This window comes from Staurois parvus, unplaced genomic scaffold (assembly GCF_062004578.1).
Source record: "Staurois parvus isolate SC_StPar_1 unplaced genomic scaffold, SC_StPar_1.0 ptg000574l, whole genome shotgun sequence".
NCBI lineage: Eukaryota > Metazoa > Chordata > Amphibia > Anura > Ranidae > Staurois > Staurois parvus.
Genome location: NW_028318370.1, coordinates 4,773,214 through 4,796,574, shown reverse-complemented (window position 1 = coordinate 4,796,574; position 23,361 = coordinate 4,773,214). Strand labels below are relative to the sequence as shown.

The following is a 23,361-nucleotide window of genomic DNA, read 5'->3' as shown; positions in this document are numbered from 1 at the left end:
CCCGATTGCCCAACGCATCAAATTTAAACTTCTAATCTTGACCTACAAAGCCGTTCATAACACTGCCCCTGACTACCTCACCAACCTGATCCCCAAGTACCACCCTACCCGTACCCTTCGCTCCTCACAGGACCTCCTTCTATCCTGCTCCCTGGTCTCCTCCTCCCATGCACGACTGCAGGACTTCTCCAAGTCCTCCCGTATCCTCTGGAACTCACTGCCCCAATCCATCCGACTGTCGCCTTCCCTCCCCACATTCAGGCGCTCCCTCAAAACCCATCTCTTCAGGGAAGCCTACCCCACCCTCACCTAACGGCCATTCTCCCTCATTCCTCCCACCACTTCATCCCCCTCAGCCACTTCCTATTGTTCCACTACCCCCTCCCTCCTAGATTGTAAGCTTGAAAGAGTAGGGCCCTCTTACCCCTCGTACGCTGTCTGTTTTTGTGGTACTGTGCCATGTATTGTCCCCCCATTGTACAGCGCTGAGCAAACCCTTTGGCGCTATATAAACTCAATGTAATAATAATAATAATAATAATAATAATAATAAATTCTTCAAATGTATTAATAGTAAAAAGGTTTGGTCCGAGCATGTAGGCCCTTTACAAAATAATCTAGAGTGGGTGACTGCGGACAAAGAGAAGGCAAATTTATGTAATCCCTTCTTCAGCTCTATGTATACAAAGGAGCATGGGGGAGCTCATGTCCATAATGGGCGTGGTATTGACACAGCTCCAGATGATCCACATTGGCTCACAATTGATATGATCCAAAAATATTTAGACAGAATAAAGGTGAATAAAGCACCTGGACCAGATGGCATACACCCACCGGGCCTTAAAGAATTCAGCTCTGTCATTTCAAAGCCATTGTTTCTCATTTTTAGGGACTCTTTAATAACTGGCATAGTACCACTGGATTGGTGTAAGGCCAATGTGGTGCCAATATTTAAAAAGGGGTAAAAATCTTTACCAAGTAATTATAGACATGTTAGTGTAACTTCTATAGTTGGGAAGATACTGGAGAGTTTAATAAAACACCACATAGATGAGTTCTTGCTGAAAAAAAATATTTTAAGCAACAGACAGCATGGATTTATGATAGACAGAAGTTGTCAAACAAATCAGATTTATTTTTATGAGGAGGTGAGCAAAACCTTGGACATAGGGGTGGTGGTGAACGTGGTATACTTGGACAGAGGGGTGGTGGTGAACGTGGTATACTTGGACATAGGGGTGGTGGTGAACGTGGTATACTTGGACAGAGGGGTGGTGGTGAACGTGGTATACTTGGACAGAGGGGTGGTGGTGGACGTGGTATACTTGGACAGAGGGGTGGTGGTGAATGTGGTATACTTGGACAGAGGGGTGGTGGTGGACGTGGTATACTTGGACAGAGGGGTGGCGGTGGACGTGGTATATTTGGACAGAGGGGTGGCGGTGGACGTGGTATACTTGGACAGAGGGGTGGTGGTGGACGTGGTATACTTGGACAGAGGGGTGGTGGTGGACGTGGTATACTTGGACAGAGGGCTGGCAGTAGACATATTATACTTGGACAGAGGGGTGGCGGTGGACGTGGTATACTTGGACAGAGGGGTGGTGGTGGACGTGGTATACTTGGACAGAGGGGTGGCGGTAGACATGGTATACTTGGAAAGAGGGGTGGTGGTGGACGTGGTATACTTGGACAGAGGGGTGGGGGTGGACGTGGTATACTTGGACAGAGGGGTGGGGGTGGATGTGGTATACTTGGACAGAGGGGTGGCGGTGGACGTGCTATACTTGGATTTTGCTAAAGTGTTTGGCACAATTCCCCACACACGGCTAATGTGTAAGGTAAAGTCTACAGGCTTGGAAAATTTTGTATGTAAATGGATAGAAAATTGACTAAAAGATGGTATTCAAAGAGTAGTGGTTAATGATTCATACTTTGAATGGTCTAGGGGTGTCAGTGGTGTTTAGATACAATGTTTCAACCGCTGTATGGAGTGAATGTCCCAGAACTGTCAGAAATAGACTATTTATGACAGTTCTGGGACATTCACTCCATACAGCGGTTGAAACATTGTATCTATTTTTTTCCATAAATGACATTCTGCAGATACACTTAGAGGAGCGCTGCAGATACATTTTTTGCCGGCTTGGAATTATTCTTATTTTCATCCTACTTCTTCTTCTTCTTCTTCTTCATCCTCATCCTCTTCTTCTTCTTATGAGGATGAGGATGAAGAAGAAGAAGATGAAGAAGAAGTAGGATGAAAATAAGATTAATTCCAAGCTGGCAAAAAGTGTATCTGCAGCGCTCCTCTAAGTGTATTTGCAGAATGTCATTTATGGAAAAAAATAGATACAATGTTTCAACCGCTGTATGGAGTGAATGTCCCAGAACTGTCATAAATAGTCTATTTCTGACAGTTCTGGGACATTCACTCCATACAGCGGTTTCAACCGCTGTATGGAGGGAATGTCATAGAACTGTCTGAAATAGACTATTTCTAACAGTTCTGGGACACTCACTCCATACAGCGGTTGAACCGCTGTATGGAAGGAATGTCCCAGAACTGTCATAAATAGTCTATTTCTGACAGTTCTATGACATTCCCTCCATACAGCGGTTGAAACCGCTGTATGGAGTGAATGTCCCAGAACTGTCAGAAATAGACTATTTCTGACAGTTCTGGGACATTCACTCCATACAGCGGTTTCAACCGCTGTATGGAGGGAATGTCATAGAACTGTCAGAAATAGACTATTTCTAACAGTTCTGGGGACATTCCTTCCATACAGCGGTTGAAACATTGTATCTATTTGTTTCCATAAATGACATTCTGCAGATACACTTAGAGGAGCGCTGCAGATACACTTTTTGCCGGCTTGGAATTATTCTTATTTTCATCCTACTTCTTCTTCTTCTTCTTCTTCTTCATCCTCATCCTCTTCTTCTTCTTATGAGGATGAGGATGAAGAAGAAGAAGTAGGATGAAAATAAGATTAATTCCAAGCTGGCAAAAAGTGTATCTGCAGCGCTCCTCTAAGTGTATTTGCAGAATGTCATTTATGGAAAAAAATAGATACAATGTTTCAACCGCTGTATGGAGTGAATGTCCCAGAACTGTCATAAATAGTCTATTTCTGACAGTTCTGGGACATTCACTCCATACAGCGGTTTCAACCGCTGTATGGAGGGAATGTCATAGAACTGTCTGAAATAGACTATTTCTAACAGTTCTGGGACACTCACTCCATACAGCGGTTGAAACATTGTATCTATTTGTTTCCATAAATGGATCATTTATGGAAACAAATAGATACAATGTTTCAACCGCTGTATGGAAGGAATGTCCCAGAACTGTCATAAATAGACTATTTCTGACAGTTCTGGGACATTCACTCCATACAGCGGTTTCAACCGCTGTATGGAGGGAATGTCATAGAACTGTCAGAAATAGACTATTTCTAACAGTTCTGGGGACATTCCTTCCATACAGCGGTTGAAACATTGTATCTATTTGTTTCCATAAATGGATCCATTTATGGAAACAAATAGATACAATGTTTCAACCGCTGTATGGAAGGAATGTCCCAGAACTGTCAGAAATAGTCTATTTCTGACAGTTCTGGGACATTCACTCCATACAGCGGTTTCCGGCAAAAAGTGTATGTGCAGAGTTCCTCTATTCTGCAGATACACTTAGAGGAGCTCTGCAGATACACTTAGAGGAGCTCTGCACATACACTTTTTGCCGGCTTGGAATTAATCTTATTTTCATCCTACTTCTTCTTCTTCTTCATCCTCATCCTCAGAAGAAGAAGAGGATGAGGATGAAGAAGAAGAAGAAGAAGAAGAAGTAGGATGAAAATAAGAATAATTCCAAGCCGGCAAAAAGTGTATGTGCAGAGCTCCTCTAAGTGTATGTGCAGAGCTCCTCTAAGTGTATCTGCAGAATAGAGGAACTCTGCACATACACTTTTTGCCGGCTTGGAATTATTCTTATTTTCATCCTACTTCTTCTTCTTCTTCTTCTTCATCCTCATCCTCTTCTTCTTCTTCTGAGGATGAGGATGAGGATGAAGAAGAAGAAGAAGTAGGATGAAAATAAGATTAATTCCAAGCCGGCAAAAAGTGTATGTGCAGAGCTCCTCTAAGTGTATCTGCAGAATAGAGGAACTCTGCACATACACTTTTTGCCGGCTTGGAATTATTCTTATTTTCATCCTACTTCTTCTTCTTCTTCTTCATCCTCATCCTCAGAAGAAGAGGATGAGGATGAGGATGAAGAAGAAGAAGAAGTAGGATGAAAATAAGAATAATTCCAAGCCGGCAAAAAGTGTATGTGCAGAGTTCCTCTATTTCTGACAGTTCTCTGACAGCTTCTTCACATGTACAGCGGTTGAAACATCTGTATCCTAAATGGAAACTAATAGATACAATGTTTCAACCGCTAAACATGTGTTCCTTCTGTCAGAGAACTGTCAGAAATAGCGGAGCTCACTGCAGGGACACTTTTGCCGGCTGATCAGGAAATATTCGATTCGCGCACCCGAAGTAGGCAAAATTTCGGATTCGACGCGAATCGAATATTTCCTGAAATTCGACTCGAATTCCGGTTCGCCTGGTTCGATTCGCTCATCTCTATATAATACATAAGGAGGATATGATCTCCATGTATAATACATAAGGGGGGATATGGTCTCCATGTATAATACATAAGGGGGGATATGATCTCCATGTATAATACATAAGGGGGGATATGGTCTCCATGTATAATACATAAGGGGGATATGATCTCCATGTATAATACATAAGGGGTGAAATGATCTCCATGTATAATACATAAGGGGGGATATGATCTCCATGTATAATACATAAGGGGGATATGATCTCCATGTATAATACATAAGGGGGGATATGATCCCCATGTATAATACATAAGGGGAGATATGATCACCATGTATAATACATAAGGGGGTATATGGTCTCCATGTATAATACATAAGGGGGATATGATCACCATGTATAATACATAAGGGGTGAAATGATCTCCATGTATAATACATAAGGGGAGATATGATCACCATGTATAATACATAAGGGGGATATGATCTCCATGTATAATACATAAGGGGGGATATGATCTCCATGTATAATACGTAAGGAGGGGATATGATCTCCATGTATAATACATAAGGGGGGATATGATCTCCATGTATAATACATAAGGGGGGATATGATCTCCATGTATAATACATAAGGGGGGATATGATCACCATGTATAATACATAAGGGGGGATGTGATCTCCATGTATAATACATAAGGGGGGATATGATCACCATGTATAATACATAAGGGGGGATATGATCTCCATGTAAAATACATAAGGGGAGATATGATCACCATGTATAATACATAAGGGTGAAATGATCTCCATGTATAATACATGAGGGGGGATATGATCTCCATGTATAATACATAAGGGGGGATATGATCTCCATGTATAATACATAAGGGGTGAAATGATCTCCATGTATAATACATAAGGGGGATATGATCTCCATGTATAATACATAAGGGGGGATATGATCTCCATGTATAATACATAAGGAGGGATATGATCACCATGTATAATACATAAGGGGGAAATGATCTCCATGTATAATACATAAGGAGGGGATATGATCTCCATGTATAATACATAAGGGGGGATATGATCTCCATGTATAATACATAAGGGGGATATGATCTCCATGTATAATACATAAGGGGGGATATGATCACCATGTATAATACATAAGGGGGATATGATCTCCATGTATAATACATAAGGGGGGATATGATCTCCATGTATAATACATAAGGAGGGGATATGATCTCCATGTATAATACATAAGGGGGGATATGATCACCATGTATAATACATAAGGGGGGATGTGATCTCCATGTATAATACATAAGGGGGGATGTGATCACCATGTATAATACATAAGGGGGGATATGATCTCCATGTATAATACATAAGGAGGGATATGATCTCCATGTATAATACATAAGGGGGGATATGATCTCCATGTATAATACATAAGGGGGGATGTGATCACCATGTATAATACATAAGAAGGGATATGATCTCCATGTATAATACATAAGAGGGGATATGATCTCCATGTATAATACATAAGGGGGGATATGATCACCATGTATAATACATAAGGGGGGATATGATCTCCATGTATAATACATAAGGGGGGAAATGATCTCCATGTATAATACATAAGGGGGGATATGATCTCCATGTATAATACATAAGGGGGATGTGATCACCATGTATAATACATAAGGGGGGATATGATGTCCATGTATAATACTTAAGGGGGGATATGATCACCATGTATAATACATAAGGGGGATATGATCTCCATGTATAATACATAAGGGGGGATATGATCACCATGTATAATACATAAGGGGGGATATGATCTCCATGTATAATACATAAGGGGGGATATGATCTCCATGTATAATACATAAGGGGGGATATGATCTCCATGTATAATACATAAGGGGGATATGATCTCCATGTATAATACATAAGGGGGGGATATGATCACCATGTATAATACATAAGGGGGGATATGATCACCATGTATAATACATAAGGGGGGATATGATCTCCATATATAATACATAAGAGGGGGAAATGATCTCCATGTATAAATACATCAGTGGTTCATATAGTGAACTCGGTGTAGAGCTATTCATCCTGAGGTCATCACAGAGGACAAGGGGGCACTCTTTACGTCTGGAGGAAAAGAGATTTAATCGTCAAACACGGAAAGGTTTCTTCACAGTGAGAGCTGTAAAAATGTGGAATAGACTCCCTCAAGAGTTGGTTCTGGCCAGCTCAGTGGGTTGCTTTAGAAAAGGCCTGGATTCTTTCCTAGATACACAGAATATGACACCAATGCTCTTTTTAGCTATCTGTAAGGGGAGAATTCCTCCCAATGACCCCATGGGTAAGGAGCATTCCTCCCACTGACCATCAAACTAATGTATCATGAGCTGTAGATAGTGGGGTTGATTTACTTAAAATGAAGAGTGCAAAATCTGGTGCAGTTGTGCATAGTAGACAGTCAGCTTCAAACTTCAGCTTGTTCAATTAAGCTTTGATAAAAAAAAGAGAGGGGTCTGGCCAGGGACCAGAGCACCAGTCTACACAGAAAACGTGACCTCCAAACAAAGTTTCTTTTTTTTAGTTTAATCAACTGTAACAAACAACTAATAGACACAATAATTCTGAAATTAAGTGTGAGCTGGTGTGACAGGGAGATCGGAGCTGTGAGATCCGAATTTGGGGGTGTCTGTGTGCCTCAGACCCTGAGGCAGCCAGGCACCCCCATTAACCCCCAATCACCGGTACCACCGATTCGTTTTACTAGATGGCAGAATTATTCTATCACCCGTCGTGGACCATTTGAAAAATCATGATGGAATAATTCTGTCACCCGTCTGGAAGGGGTTAATGTTCATTCACAGTGGTTTGTGTTTGATTTTTATTTATAAGGTTAAATAAGCTAATTCATTACATTAATATGAACATGAGCTTTAAATATTTAAATATTGTGAATTTAAAACAGTAGGTAATATATGGAAACTCAAGATAATGGTCGAATTAATCATGTGATTTCTGGGGATGATCTGTCCATAACTTCCAATAATTATTACTATGGCTTACACTTTGCCCTAATAGGACATATGTTAATGTAATGCAGCACTACCCCCTTAGGAGTTGCAAAGAGATTTCAGCTCCCCCTATAGTTCTTGTCAGGGCTCCAGGGTATGACCAGAGGTATGTGAACTGACGCAGGGAAACGCAGGCTTCAGATATGTTATAAACAATATAATTTATTAACACTAACAATACATAACGCAGTGCAATACTAAAACATAACACAGTGCAAACGAACCAAACCACCCACAGATAACAATACATACAATGCAAGCGTCGTCAGGCAGGCCGGGTCAATAACAATCGGGCAGGTAGGTACAGGGGGTCAGGCAGAGAATGGTCGGGGTCACAAGCCAGGGATCAAACAGGAGAAGTCAGCAGAGGTCCGGATCAGGCAGGGTCAGCAACGAATCAGTCAGACAGGAACAGGAACAGGGATGCAGGTAACAAGATACAGGGGCCCATAGAAAAACAAATACCAAGGCCCAGACTGCAGGTCTGGCCATCCCTTAAATACACCTGCATAATCAGCTTCAGGTGTTTGGCTGACTACAGGGTTGAGTCTCTGATTGCTGAGAGCACCCGCTGGCCAGCCCTGGTACTGCAGCCCACAAGGCAGGTGAGTCCCACCATTACTGGCAAGTCCATTCCTGACAGTACCCCTCCCTCAAGGAGCGGCCTCAGGACGCTCCAAACAGTCCTAGCTGGGCAAAATGTTCCACCGCCCGGGTCTGGTAAATGGCGGGATATCAAAGACTGGCACATCGGGCTGGACTCCGGGCAGCGGCACATCGGGCTGAACTCCGGGCAGAGGCACAGGGCCCCCAGGAGGAGCGGCAGGCACAGGGCCCCCAGGAGGAGCGGCAGGCACAGGGCCCCCAGGAGGAGCGGTGGGCGCCGGGGCCCCAGGCGGGGCGCCGGGCCCCCAGGCGGGGCGGCAGGCGCCGGGCCCCCAGGCGGGGCGGCAGGCACCGGATCATCAGGCACGACAGCGGGCATCGGGCCACCAGGCATCAGGTCATTTGGCTTGCCAGTGGGCACCGCATCATCTGGAAAGGCAGTGGGCACCGAGTCACCAGGCACGACAGTGGGCTCCGAGTCAACTGGCATGACCGCGGGCACTGGGTCAGACATTGGATCGTCTGGCTGGACAGCGGGCATCAGGTCACCAGGCATCAGGTCATTTCGCTCGACAGCGGGCACCGCGTCATCTGGCAAGGCAGTGGGCACCGAGTCACCAGGCACGGCGAGTCAATTGGCACGACAGCGGGCACCAGGTCATCTGGTGCTGGATCGTCTGGCTCGACAGCGGGCATCGGGTCACCAGGCATGACAGCGGGCACTGGGTCATCAGGCATTGGATCGTCTGGCTCGACAGCGGGCATCAGGTCACCAGGTATGACAGCGGGCACTGGGTCATCAGGCGCTGGATCGTCTGGCTCGACAGCGGGCATCGGGTCACCAGGCATGACAGCGGGCACTGGGTCATCAGGCATTGGATTGTCTGGCTCGACAGCGGGCATCGGGTCACCAGGTATGACAGCGGGCACTGGGTCACCAGGCATCAGGTCATTTGGCTCGCCAGCGGGCACTGCGTCATCTGGCAAGGCAGTGGGCACCGAGTCACCAGGCACGACAGTGGGCTCCGAGTCACCAGGCATGACCGCGGGCACTGGGTCAGACATTGGATCGTCTGCCTCGACAGCGGGCATCGGGTCACCAGGCATCAGGTCATTTTGTTCGACAGCGGGCACCGCGTCATCTGGCAAGGCAGTGGGCACCGAGTCACCAGGCACAACAGTGGGCTCTGAGTCAATTGGCACGACAGCGGGCACCGGGTCATCAGGTATCGGATCGTCTGGCTCGACAGCAGGCACCGGGTCATCTGGCGCTGGATCATCTGGCTCGACAGCGGGCATCGGGTCACCAGGCATGACAGCGGGCACTGGGTCATCAGGCATTGGATCGTCTGGCTCGACAGCGGGCATCGGGTCATCAGGTACCGGATCGTCTGGATCGACAGCGGGCACCGGGTCATCTGGCGTTGGATCGTCTGGCTCGACAGCGGGCATCGGGTCACCAGGCATGACAGCAGGCACTGGGTCATCAGGTTCTGGATCGAGAGCGGGCACCAGGTCATCTGGCGCTGGATCGTCTGGCTCGACAGCGGGCATCGGGTCACCAGGCATGACAGCGGGCACTGGGTCATCAGGCATTGGATTGTCTGGCTCGACAGCGGGCATGGGGTCACCAGGTATGACAGCGGGCACTGGGTCATCAGGCGCTGGATCGTCTGGCTCGACAGCGGGCATCGGGTCACCAGGCATGACAGCGGGCACTGGGTCATCAGGCATTGGATCGTCTGGCTCGACAGCGGGCATCGGGTCACCAGGCATGACAGCGGGCACCGGGTCATCAGGTACTGGATCGTCTGGCTCGACAGCGGGCATCGGGTCACCAGGTATGACAGCGGGCACCGGGTCATCAGGTACCAAATCGTCTGGCTCCACAGCGGGCATCGGGTCACCAGGCATGACAGCGGGCACTGGGTCATCAGGCATTGGATCGTCTGGCTCTACAGCGGGCATCGGGTCACCACGTATGACAGCGGGCACTGGGTCATCAGGCGTGATAGGATCATCAGGCTGGATCAGTTCATCAGGCTGGGTACAGACATCAGGCAGGGTAGAGACATCAGGTTGAAGTGCGGGTGCCGAGGCACCAGGATGAACCACGGAAGGCAGGTTCTCAGACGGCAGGCTCACCGGTTTGGATACTGGCAGGATGGTACTGGTTGGAAAGAATTTTCGCTTTTTTCTGGTTTTAACTACTGGAGCACTGCAAGTAAACGCAGGTCTGCAAACGAATGGAGCAGCTGAGGACAGAGAAGAGCTGGAAGATGGAACAGAGGAGGGAGCAGTTGCTACAGAGGACTTCTTTACAGGGTTAAAGAAAGGATAGGTGCAGCGAGTGGGAGCAGAGGACTGGTATGTGGTAGTTAGAGTATACTGGGCAGTCACTGGGGGTGCTGTCGGGGATGCAGGAAGAAGGCCTTGAGTGGAGGAATGATGTTGTAAGCTGACTGAGGCTGGGTGCAACAAGTCTGACCATGTCTGCAGTATGGGTTGAACAAAGCTCAGCTTACACAAAGCCTGTCTGGTCAAAGACTGCACTGCGTTTATACAATCTCTTAGTACCTGTGGTGAACATGCAGAATAACGCTCCAGAAAGTAATCCACATCATCCTCTAATAACCACACCAGGGACTCTACCTGGTCGGCACTAAATGGCGGCAAAAATTCATCCCTGCATTCGGGGGTACCAGATGAAACCAACTCAGCACAAACCTGAATCAATGGCTGCACCTCAGAGAATTCTGTGCCCTGATCTACTAGGCAATGAGCGATCCGTATACATTCTAGTAGTTGATCCCTGGGATACTCCTTCAGAGTCTGATAAGCATATTCTCTGTCATCAAACACTAGCAGAGATAAATACACAACCTCATCCAGATCCATCCTTCCCAGCAACAATAAGCCAAGATGGCTTCCCTGTGCAGCCACTTCTGGTCAGGATTGGCCTTGGTGTAATGTCAGGGCTCCCGGGTATGACCAGAGGTATGTGACTGACGCAGGGAAACGCAGACTTCAGATATGTTATAAACAATATAATTTATTAACACTAACAATACATAAACACAGTGCAATACTAAAACATAACACAGTGCAAACGAACCAAACCACCCACAGATAACAATACATACAATGCAAGCGTCGTCAGGCAGGCCGGGTCAATAACAATCAGGCAGGTAGGAACAGGAGGAGCAGGCAGAGAGTAGTCAGGTCACGAGCCGGGTACAGCAACTAACGGGCAGGTAGGTACAGGGGGTCAGGCGGAGAATGGTCGGGGTCACAAGCCAGGGATCAAACAGGAGAAGTCAGCAGAGGTCCGGATCAGGCAGGGTCAGCAATGAATCAGTCAGACAGGAACAGGAACAGGGATGCAGGTAACAAGATACAGGGGCCCATAGAAAAACACATACCAAGGCCCAGACTGCAGGTCTGGCCATCCCTTAAATACACCTGCATAATCAGCTTCAGGTGTTTGGCTGACTACAGGGTTGAGTCTCTGATTGCTGAGAGCACCCGCTGGCCAGCCCTGGTACTGCAGCCCACAAGGAAGGTGAGTCCCACCATTACTGGCAAGTCCATTCCTGACAGTTCTGCACAGCCAGGCGACATGCATTTCCACTGGACTTGCATCCAGAGTCAAAGATCAGTCCTTGAGTATTGGTTTTGTTATTTTTATCTAAGGGATTTGAATGGGGATAGGGTTAGGGGTGTACAGGATGCCCAAGGGAACAGATGAAGTGAGAACAACTTTCTGGAACTATTTACAAGCCTTCACTGCAACAGTCTCCAATGGAGAGCTAGCCAGCATCTCCTAATGTACCACCCCAGACCCTAGATGAACTCCTCTTTCTTCACCCAGCAATCTGGAGGTATCTCTGAACAGGCTATCTGGTATCTGGTTCCAGGTAGGTGGCAAATCTGGTTTCCCACCAGAGTGCTTCTTTTCCTATCTGCCAAGGGCATGCGTGGTACTCACTCACATCCTTTCCTGTGCTGCTGATGGGTTAGTGGCTGCTACCAGGCCTTTTAGCTGGGCCACTCCTTCCCTGCTGTACAGGTGGCCCCCACTCCGGGGGCCAGTGAAACTCTGAGCTTTCTTCCTTCCCAGCTCTGCTGCCTATGGGTGAGCTCCTCTCTTCATCTGGGCCCCCTTCCATCCTCCTGCCTTCAGCCTCACATCTTCCTCTCTGTCCTCCACCTGAACTCTCCTGCAGCTGAGCAGACTCACTTACTTTTAAGGGTTGTCCTATCCCCTTGCTAAGTCTCCTGTTGGGGATTGGCCAGGATCCCTCAAGAGTACAAGCCAGCCACTCTTTGGATCCACCCACTGCCTCTAGGCCTTCCTCCAAAGCTCTAGAGAAGGGGGAAATTCCAGAGGGGCTAGCCTGTAGAGCCTTTCTGCCCTGACCACAATTTGACCTCCTGACTACTCAGCCCCCCTCTCTAACAATCAGGACCCCTAGCTAACTAGGAGGGCGCTACAGTAATGAATCAGCTTATTTAACCTTATATATTAAAATCATGCATAAACCACTGTGAGTGAACATTAAGAACAAGAAAGCATGCAAAATGTTTAGTTTTCAGAATTGTGTCTATTGGTTGGTTGTTACATTAAAAATGATTTAACCACATGCCGCCCAGCCACTGTAGAAATACGGTGGCAGGGCGGCACGGCTTGGCAAAACCACGTTTTAAATTGTGTGTTTTTAAAACAGGTAGGGGGCGCGCGCGAGGCGCTCCGCCACCCTACCTGTCCCACCAATCATGGCCCCGGATGTCAGTTGCTGGGTCACAGCCGGTCGTTACCGGCTATGTCCCGGCGATTAGCGGCAATCAGTGACAGAGAGCACAGCTGCAGTGCTGTGCTTTCTGTCAGTTCCCTGACAGCTCCTGACACGCTGATCGGGGCAGAAGAGTTTATCTGTCCCGATCAACAGTGTTCCCTGCAGTACACACCCCGCCCCCTAGTAAAACACTCCCCTCACACAGTTAACCCTTTCACTGAATAATAAAGTTAACCCCTTCCTCCCCAGTGCCATTAGTACAGTGTCAGTGGGGTTTTTTTTGCACTGATCACTGTATTGGTGTTACTGGGGATGTCAGTGACCCCAAGTCAGTTCCCCCCCAGTGTCAGAATGTCCGCCGCAGTCCCGCCATAAGTCACTGATCGCCGCCATTATTAGTATAAAAATTTTTTAAAATCCCAGTATCTTTCCTGCCATTTTTAAACGCTATAACTTTCACGTAAACCAATTAATTTACACGTATTGGGTTTTTTGTAGCAAAGACATGTCGCAGAATGCATTTTGGCAGAAATTAATGACTAAATTAGATTTTTAAATTTTTTTTTACTGAACATGTTTTATAGCAAAAAGTCCAAAATATTGTTTTTTTTCCTCAAAATTGTCAGCCTTTTTTTTTAGTGCAAAAAATAAAAAACGCACAGGTGATCAAATACCACCGAAAGAAAGCTCAATTTGTGGGAAAAAAAAGGAGGTAAATTTCATTTATGTACCGTATTGCATGACCTCGCAATTGTCCGTTATACTAGCGCAGTGCTGTATAGCAGAAAAATGGCGTAAATTGCAGTATTTATACCATAGTTTGTAAACGCTATAACTTTCACACAAAGCAATCAATATACACTTATTGGGATTTTTTTACCAAAAACATGGAGCAGAATACATTTTGGCCTAAATGTATAACTAACTTTGAGTTTACTATATATTTTTTATAGCTGAAAGTAGAAAATATCGTTTTTCTTCAAAATTTTTGGTCTTTATTTGTTTATAGCATGAAAAATAAAAAGCGCACAGGTGATCAAATACCACCGAAAGAAAGCTCTATTTGTGTGAAAAAAAGGACGTAAATTTTGTTTGGAAGCAGCATTGCATGACCGCGCAATTATCAGTTGAATTAGTGCAGCGCTGAGTAGCAAAAAGAGGCCTGGTCCTTAAGGGGGGTAAATCCTCAGGAGGGCAAGTGGTTAAAAAACAAAGCAAACCAAAAAAAAAACTGAGATCCCTGAGATTGGAAAATTATTTCAAGGGTTCCTCTGTGTTCAAAAGTTCGAGAAAGGCTGTTCTAGAGGGATCCAACAGATATGGAACATGTATACTTACATTGGTCCAAGCTGGACCAGCGTAGCTGTGTAACAATATCCATACCTGGAAATTTTCTTGTTATATAATATGATAAAAATCACTTTCTGCTCCTAATTTGCATATTTCACTGAAGATTTACATGTGATAAACCAGAAATAGCAACTATTAATATTTGGTTTAGTAAGGAGTTCTTATTTATTATTCCAGCTCAGCCCTCTGTGCCTCTGGATATAAACAGCGATGGATCTCTGGAGTGCAGAGCTGTTGGCGGATTCCCGGCTGCAGAGATCTCCTGGATCCCACATTCCGATGATATCAACACAACACAAATTAAAGATTTGACTGATACCTGGACAGTGATCAGCATATACAACTATAATAGTGATTTTGCTGAATGCTTTGTGTCTCATCCCACATTTGTGAATGACTGGAGTCAGCTAATATTACTACCAGGTAAAACCAGCGAGTGTATGTAAAGTATGTCAGATTCCCCTAACAAACATAGACATCCAGTCTTCTTATTCTATATTCAAAGGCCAAAGTTTTGGAGGATCCTACTGTATGGACCTCAAAGTTCTTTCGCTTTGTAGCACAAGCAGACACAGCTCTACGTGAGAGAGGCAACTCTGCTCTGAATTCAGAAGTGCAAAAGCGTTGCCACCCCATCACAGGAAGCTGCATTAGGTGTATTTCATAGGCAAGATCAGTAGGTATCTGTGTGACATTGCAGGGGGACTAGGAGAAAACTGTAAATGTAGATGTCCTTATCATTTTAATTAAGTACATATTGATTTCACTGGGCGGCCATAGTTCTACTTTAACCATTAGCAGCCCGGCCTATAGCCGTTTGGCGGCCGCAAAATTGCTCTAGCTTTCCGAGTGCACGCCATTTGGCGTCCTCCCGTGCATGCGCAGTTCACGCGGTTGCAGAGCGGCGTGATTTGTCACCGGCCGTGTACCTCGGACACGGCCGATGACAGATCTGAGTACCGGCCCCCGTTGCAGGTACCATGTGACCTGCTGTGAACAATCACAGAAGGTCACATGACAGTTGTATACAATGGATGGCTTCATTCATGCCATCCATTGTATACTAGTGCCTAGCTGTGAATGGTCACAGCAGGTCACATGCACATGTCATGTGATTAGCTGTGGCCAAATCACAGCTAAGCACAAAAAAAAAAAAAAAAAAAAAAAACCCGAATGAATCGATTTCATTCAGGTAAATGCTTGCTTATAGCAACATTGTACTACTTTGGTCATAGTAAAATATGAAAAAAAAATCTTAAAAAAAATGTATTAAAAAATTAAAAATAATTTAAAATATATATATATATACCGTATTTGCCGGCGTATAAGACGACTGGGCGTATAAGACGACCCCCTACTTTTCCTGCTAAAATGTAGTGTTTGGGCTATACTCGCCGTATAAGACTACCCCTCTTCCAATGCACACCAGAGGGAGGAATAGTGCCCCATCATTGATGTCAGTGGGAGGAATAGTGCCCCATCATTGGTATCAGTGGGAGGAATAGTGCCCCATCATTGGTATCAGTGGGGGGAATAGGTGCCCCATCATTGGTATCAGTGGCAGGAATGGTGCCCCATCATTGGCATCAGTGGGAGGAATAGTGCCCCATCATTGGTATCAGTGGGGGGAATAGGTGCCCCATCATTGGTATCAGTGGCAGGAATAGTGCCCCATCATTGGTATCAGTGGCAGGAATAGTGCCCCATCATTGGTGTCAGTGGGAGGAATGGTGTCCCATCATTGGTGTCAGTGAGGGGTGGAATAGTGCCCCATCATTGGTGTCAGTGGGGGGAGGAATAGTGCCCCATCGTTGGTGTCAGTGGGGGGGGGGGAATAGTGCCCCATCGTTGGTGTCAGTGGGGGGGGGGAATAGTGCCCCATCGTTGGTGTCAGTGGGAGGAATAGTGCCCCATCGTTGGTATCAGTGGGAGGAATAGTGCCCCATTATTGGTATCAGTGACACCAATGATGGGGCACTATTCCTCCCACTGAGACTTGCTGACCCTGTTCTCGTATAGTGCTGCTGCAGCCAGCATATGTGGTTGCAGCAGCACCTCTACACAGAGCACTTACCTGCTGCTCCGGCACTCAATTTTCGCGGGGCCGCTCGGCTCCGCCCTTTCGCCGGTGATTGGCCGCCTGTGTGCCTTTCCTGAGCTACAGCTCTGGCGGCCAATCACCGGTGAGGAGGCGGAGCCGCGCAGCCGCACGAACATCCAGTGGCCGAACTGAAGGAGACGCCGCGCTTCCTGGACCGGATCGTCGTGGGACTGGATCCAGGTAAGAGACGTCAGCCCCTGCAAACCCCTGTACTTAATGCCGCAGCCCCCCTAACATGTGTACCGGCGTATAAGACAACCCCCGACTTTTGAGAAGATTTTCAAGGGTCAAAAAGTCGTCTTATACGCCGGCAAGTACGGTATATATATATATATATAATTTTTTTTCATACTGTCACCAGTCAGTGTCCCTGTTCACCGCCAAGCCAGTTATATGATGTATACAACATGTGAAGTACGTCGGACTGTAAATTCTGCAAAAAGGGGTCATTTGGGGGATATCTGTACTGTTCTGACATTCTTAGACCTCAATAAATTAGATTGGCCGTCAGCACTTCAGGATTGATCAATTTTCAGATCTATACCATAGTTTGTGAACTCTATAACTTTCCTACAAACTAAATAATACATCCTAATTTGGGTTATTTTCACCAAAGACATGTAGCAGAATACATCTCGGCCTAAATTTATGAAGAACAATTATTTATTTGTAAACTTTTAAAACAGAAAGAAAGAAAAACGTGGGTTTTTTTCAAAATTTTTGGTCTTTTTTTTTTTAATTTAGCAAAAAATAAAAACCCCAGCGGTGATTAAATACCACCAAAAGAAAGCTCTAGTTGTGTGAAGAAAATTATAAAATTTTAGTTTGGGTACAATGTTGTATGACCGCGCAATTGTCATTCAAAATGTGAGAGCGCTGAAACGTGAAAAATGGCCTGGGCAGGAAGGTGTAAAATTGCCCGGTATTGAATTGGTTAATTACCCCATAGGTAGGACATTCAGTTATAAGTCAGCTGTGCTAAAATGTCTTTTGCCTTGTAGTAATTCCTAGTGATGAGTAATAGGAAATTTTACTCTTATTTGGTGGAGTGGACTCTGTCCTTTGCTGTGCTGGCACCAATCTCTGATATGTATCAGCATTAAAATGTATCTAAACCTCAACACTGAACTTCTCTGGTTTACAAAATGGTTTACATTTTGGTTTGTTAAATAGACCATTGAAAGCGTTTTTTTATATCTGTTCAATAAGTGAAAAAACTGTTCTCTCTGCCTGTGCTACACTGTTATCAGTTTATTATTCTGAGGACTACGGGACCACACCCATCCTGAGCTCACCCTGTTGCCCCTAAACCTTCCAGTGCTATCCCCCAGAGGAGTGACCCATACAGTGCCTTGAAAAAGTATTCATATTTCTTGAAATTTTCCATATTTTGTCATGTTACAACCAAAAACGTAAATGTATTTTATAGGGACTTGATGTGATAGACCAACACAAAGTGGCACATAATTGTGAAGTGGAAGGAAAGTGATAAATGGTTTTCAAAATTTTTTACAAATAAATATGTGAAAAATGTGGCGGCATTTGTATTCAGCCCCCCGGAGTCAATACTTTGTAGGACCCCCTTTCACTGCAATTCCAGCTGCAAGTCTTTTTGGGGATGTCTCTACCAGCTTTGCACATCTAGAGAGGGACATTTTTGCCCATTCTTCTTTGCAGAATACCTCAAGCTCTGTCAGATTGGATGGAGAACGTCTGTGGACAGCAATTTTCAAGTCTTGCTACAGATTCTCCATTGGATTTAGGTCTGGACTTTGACTGGGTCATTCTAACACATGAATATGATTTGTTCTAAACCATTCCATTGTAGCTCAGGCTGTATGTTTTGGATCGTTGAACCTCCGTCCCAGTCTCAAGCCTTTTGCAGACTCTAACATGTTTTCTTCTAAGATTGCCCTGAATTTCGGTCCATCCATCTTCCTATCAACTCTGACCAGCTTCCCTGTCCCTGCTGAAGAAAAGCATCCCCACAACATGATGCTGCCACCACCATGTTTCACGATGGCGTGTTCAAGGTGATGTGCAGTGTTAATTTTCTGCCACACATAGCGTTTTGCTTTTAGGCCAAAAAGTTACATTTTGTTCTCATCTGACCAGATCACCTTCTTCCACATGTTTGCTGTGTCCCCCACATGGCTTCTTTCAAACTGCAAACCAGACTTCTTATGGCTTTCTTTCAACAATGGCTTTCTTCTTGCCACTCTTCCATAAAGCCCAGATTTGTGGAGTGCACGACTAATAGTTGTCCTGTGGACAGATTCTCCCACCTGAGCTGTGGATCTCTGCAGCTCCTCCAGAGTTCCTATGGGCCTCTTGGCTGCTTCTCTGATTAATGCTCTCCTTGCCCGGCCTGTCAGTTTAGGTGGATGGCCATGTCTTGGTAGGTTGGCAGTTATGCCATACTCTTTCCATTTTCGGCTGATGGATTGAACAGTGCTCTGTGAGATGTTCAAAACTAGGGTTATTTTTTTATAACATAGCCCTGCTGTACACTTCTCCACAACTTTATACCTGACCTGTCTGGTGTGTTCTTTGGCCTTCATGATGCTGTTTGTTCACTAAAGTTTGCTAGAAAACCTCTGAGGGCTTCACAGAACAGCTGTATTTATACTGAGATTAAATTACACACAGGTGGACTCTATTTAATTAGGTGACTTCTGAAGGCAATTAGATTTTAGTTAGAGGTATCAGAATAAAAGGGGGCTGGATACAAATGCATGCCACCCTTTTCAGATATTTATTTGTAAAAAATGTTGAAAACCATTTATCATTTTTCCTTCCACTTCACAATTATGTGCCACTTTGTGTTGGTCTATCACATAAAATCCCAATAAATACATTTACGTTTTTGGTTGTAACATGACAAAAATGTGCAAAAAATGTCAAGAGATATGAATACTTTTTCAAGGCACTGTAAGCCCCTCACTGGAGATCTTCAGCTTGGCTTGTCACTTACCCCTTCCTGCCTTTAGATATCATAAGGCACAGCTTAGAGACCCCTCTCTGCCTGATGCTTTATTAGTCCCGTCCCTCATTTTCTCTTGGGGCCTTCCCTGGTTTACTCTATTGCCCCTGAGCAGAATCACCTTGGGACCCTTCAGTGGGCATTGTTGGTCAGGTACCTCATTAAAGGCCTTGCCATTAGCTGTTCTGGGATATGTTTGCAGAGTGCTGGGAGAATTTTACTACCACACTACAACCTATACACCAAGAAGCAACACCTATCTAATTTGCCATGCCTCTGGCAAATTAGATGGTAGGCGGTGCGCTATGCACTACATGCATATTATGGTGCCCCTTATTGAAATATGTTCATATTGTCTTTATATTATACTTTGAATGTCTGCTTCCTGAAAGATGTAAGCTTTAGGGTGTGTTATATATGGGGTGCCTTATTATGTGGGTGTGGCTACAAATGGAGATATGATTTTTTGAAGGTGTTATTATAAGTGAGTGTGGTCAGTAGGATGTCCTTGGATTTCATTTTAAAACTCTGGTCACCTTACCATAGAATGCCATTCACTCTTGGGACTGGGTGTCAACCTTCACAATAGGGAACTCACTCCGCAATGGAAAGGGACATCCTGCAGGGCTCTCTGTACACTGCAATGTGGACTATATGTGCTCCTTTAAATTATCAAATCACTGAAACAACTAATCCAGACAAGATTATAAACATGATTATAAATGATGACAGTAACCATGCCATTTCCTTTGCCTTTAGGTCATCATCAGTATATTTCATATCATTGTTTCTGGAGGATTGTTGCTCTCACCATCTTCAGTTGTCTTGTCATAGGACTATTTTTGTGCTGCAGATACAAGTCCAAGGTAATACCTATGTAGGAAGAGAAAAAAACCCCAAAGAGGAACTTTGACATACAGTATATGATGCAGTCTGTCATTAACTCTTACATATTTTTTAAGTCCTTATTTGTAATATAGTTTTATCTGTTGATCCTGCCAGAAGATCTGTTATTTTTCCACTTTCTGTAACAGGCCAAGCGGTCCAACAAAAGTATCAGGGGTTGGATCAAACCATTTAACATTGGCAGGGGGTGCCAGTATTACTTCATTTCTGGGTACAGAGTTGTTTTTTCCTGGCTACTGTAATACCATTAACATAAAAAAATGCAACTGCCACCATTTTATTCTACAGCAGTGGTATTCAACCTTATTGAGATCAGAGCCCAGTAAATTCTTTCAAAACCTATTCGGCTAACGCAGGGTTTTTTCTCAGAAAAAAAATGTGCAGGAACTCTCCCCCACACCCTGGTCATGCCCCTAACCAAGTATAATTTGCAAGGGGCTATACAAGTCATTTGTTAATAAAAAACAATGCAGTAAAATGTGCAAAAAAGTAGAAATATCCAGCACTTACCAAAGCAAGCTCAGAGGCACTTCCAGACGATTTCAGCATTCTTGTCATATGTATCTTCTCTGCTTCTCTCCTTGCTTCTCATGCCAGTAGCAAAGTGATGACCACAAAGTAGATATGAGTCAACATATTTAAAGGGGTTAAAACACCGTAGAGGAGGACCATCAACTCTGACAAACAGTAATCCTGGAATGGTTTTTTTTATAAGGGAAGCTCTGTTGGGAGTAACAATTAAATTCATTTGTGAGAATCCTCTCACACTCGTGATGAAATTGGGACACTTTCGATGGCATTTATAAGAGGGCGTAGATCATCAGGCAAATTTTTCTCATGCAAATACTCTCTGAAAGCATGGGTTATTTTCCTTTAATTCAACTGGAATCTAGTGGACATATTTCTAATTTCCTTCTCTCAAAGTAAGCTTTTGCTCAACATTGTCAGGCCAATGGGAGGAGATATGGGGGAGCGGACGCCACTCAAAACCAGCCCCGGGAGTCCAGTGTGTTTTATGTGTGGAGTGGCCTCAGCACTGTACTAGCTGTGCCCTTTGATGCATTTACCCCACCCATTAGGGCTTGGTCACAGATGCCTGTGACCAAACCCTGGTGGGTGGCGTAAAATTCATCAGAGGGCACGGCTATTGTGGAGCTGAGGCCACTCCACACATACAACACGCCGGACTCCCAAGGATGGCCTTGAGCGGCGTCCACTCCCCCATATCTCCTCCCAGATACTGGAACGGACTAAGGACACTACTCTCTTCATTCCAGTGCTGGTGGGGTGATCCTTTCTGCTTATCTGGCTTTGGAGCGCTGCCATTAAGCTTTGCATATTGTCAAGCCAATGTTTGGAGTCAAGCACCCTGGTGCACTTTTAATAAACCTAGAGCTTTTTATATACCTGTTGCAGGGTTCGCAAAAGGAAGGGTGCACACGTAAGGGCTGCAGGTATGTAGAAGTTAGGCAAGCATGCAGACTGTAGGCTGTGGGCCTCTGATTACAAAGATCCTAAAGAGGAGAGCAAATACATTGCAACATTTCACATTTGGACCTCAGATTATCCCCAAAGTATGCTGGAATTGTATTGTGTTTTGCACTACTGCACCATGCTGAAAAGGGAGTTGAGGGCTCATGCACACCAGCCCTCTGAACTATACAGCAAAAACAAAAAAGGGCATACTGGGGTGCCCACAAGTCACAGGTGCAGCTAGCTGCCAACATCCTGGAGAAACCAATGCCAGGTTGAAATACACAGGAGCTGTACATACGTGATTATGTGTATCAATATATGCATACAGCCACTGTGTATTTCAGCTTGCCGTTGATATTTACTGGCAGATAGATGTACACAAGGCCTGCGACTTACGGGGACCAAAACATGCCCTAGACACGAGTCTGAACCCACCTGAGCTATCCTGCCAGGAATCTGTCACTGCAGATTGACAATCATAGGTGGAAAGGGCTATCCTTGTCCTGAAGTCGCACATATAGACAGCCCTTGTAAACATGTGGCTGTGGGGAATGCCTCTGCCACCTATGATTGGCTGTTAGCTTTGACAGCTTCCCAGCAAGATAGATTAGGCAAGTTTGGACATATTTGAACACGTGAGCTCATCCCTACTGTACAGCTCTAAGAGCACATGTGCATGAGCCTTGTGACTTTGTTACTGCAGTAAAATCGATAATAGACCCACTACAGCAAGAATAGATCCTGCTGGCATCAATAGACAGCCCCCCCATATCCAGCAAAGAGACAGCCCCCATATCCAGCAAAGAGACAGCCCCCTTATATCAAGCAAAGAGACAGCCCCCCCAAGATATCCAGCAAAGAGACAGCCCCAAATATCCAGCAAGGACACAGCCCCTAATATTCAAAAACACCTCACCATATATTCAGCAAAGATATATCCCCAAATCAAAAATTCAGCAAAGAGACATGCTAAAATATTTAATGAGACATTTCCATATATTCAGCAAAGCGATATCCCCACATATTCAGCAAAAACATTCCCATATATTCAGCAAAGAGACATTCCCAAATATCCAGCAAAGAGACATTCCCAAATATCCAGCAAAGAGACATTCCCAAATATCCAGCAAAAAGACAGCCCAGTCCAGCAAAGAAACAGCCCAATTCAGTAAAGAGACAGTTCAGTCCCGCAAAGAGACAGTTCAGTTCAGCAAAGAGACAGGCCAGTCCAGCAAAGAGACAGTCCGGTCAAGTCCAGGACAATTCAATCCAGCAAAGAGACAGCCCAATTCAGCAAAGAGACATTTCAGTCCATTAAAGAGACAGTTCAGTTCAGCAAAGAAAGTCCCATCCAGCAAAGAGACAGTTCAGTTTAATAAAGAGACAGTTAAGTCCAGCA

At 45.0% G+C, this 23,361-nt stretch overlaps 1 protein-coding gene across 1 annotated transcript in view; it reads left to right on the top strand.

Annotated features, from left to right (window-relative positions):
- The window catches only part of LOC149450478 (cell surface glycoprotein CD200 receptor 1-B-like), a 32,900-nt gene extending 12,439 nt beyond the window's left edge, over nucleotides 1–20,461 (top strand). The window contains exons 3-5 of the mRNA XM_089691879.1: nucleotides 14,674–14,919; nucleotides 17,647–17,654; nucleotides 20,351–20,461. Of these exons, the coding sequence (XP_089548005.1) occupies nucleotides 14,674–14,919; nucleotides 17,647–17,654; nucleotides 20,351–20,461 (365 nt within the window). The remainder of the gene's footprint in view (nucleotides 1–14,673; nucleotides 14,920–17,646; nucleotides 17,655–20,350) is intronic.
- The last annotated feature ends 2,900 nt before the right edge of the window (nucleotides 20,462–23,361 follow it).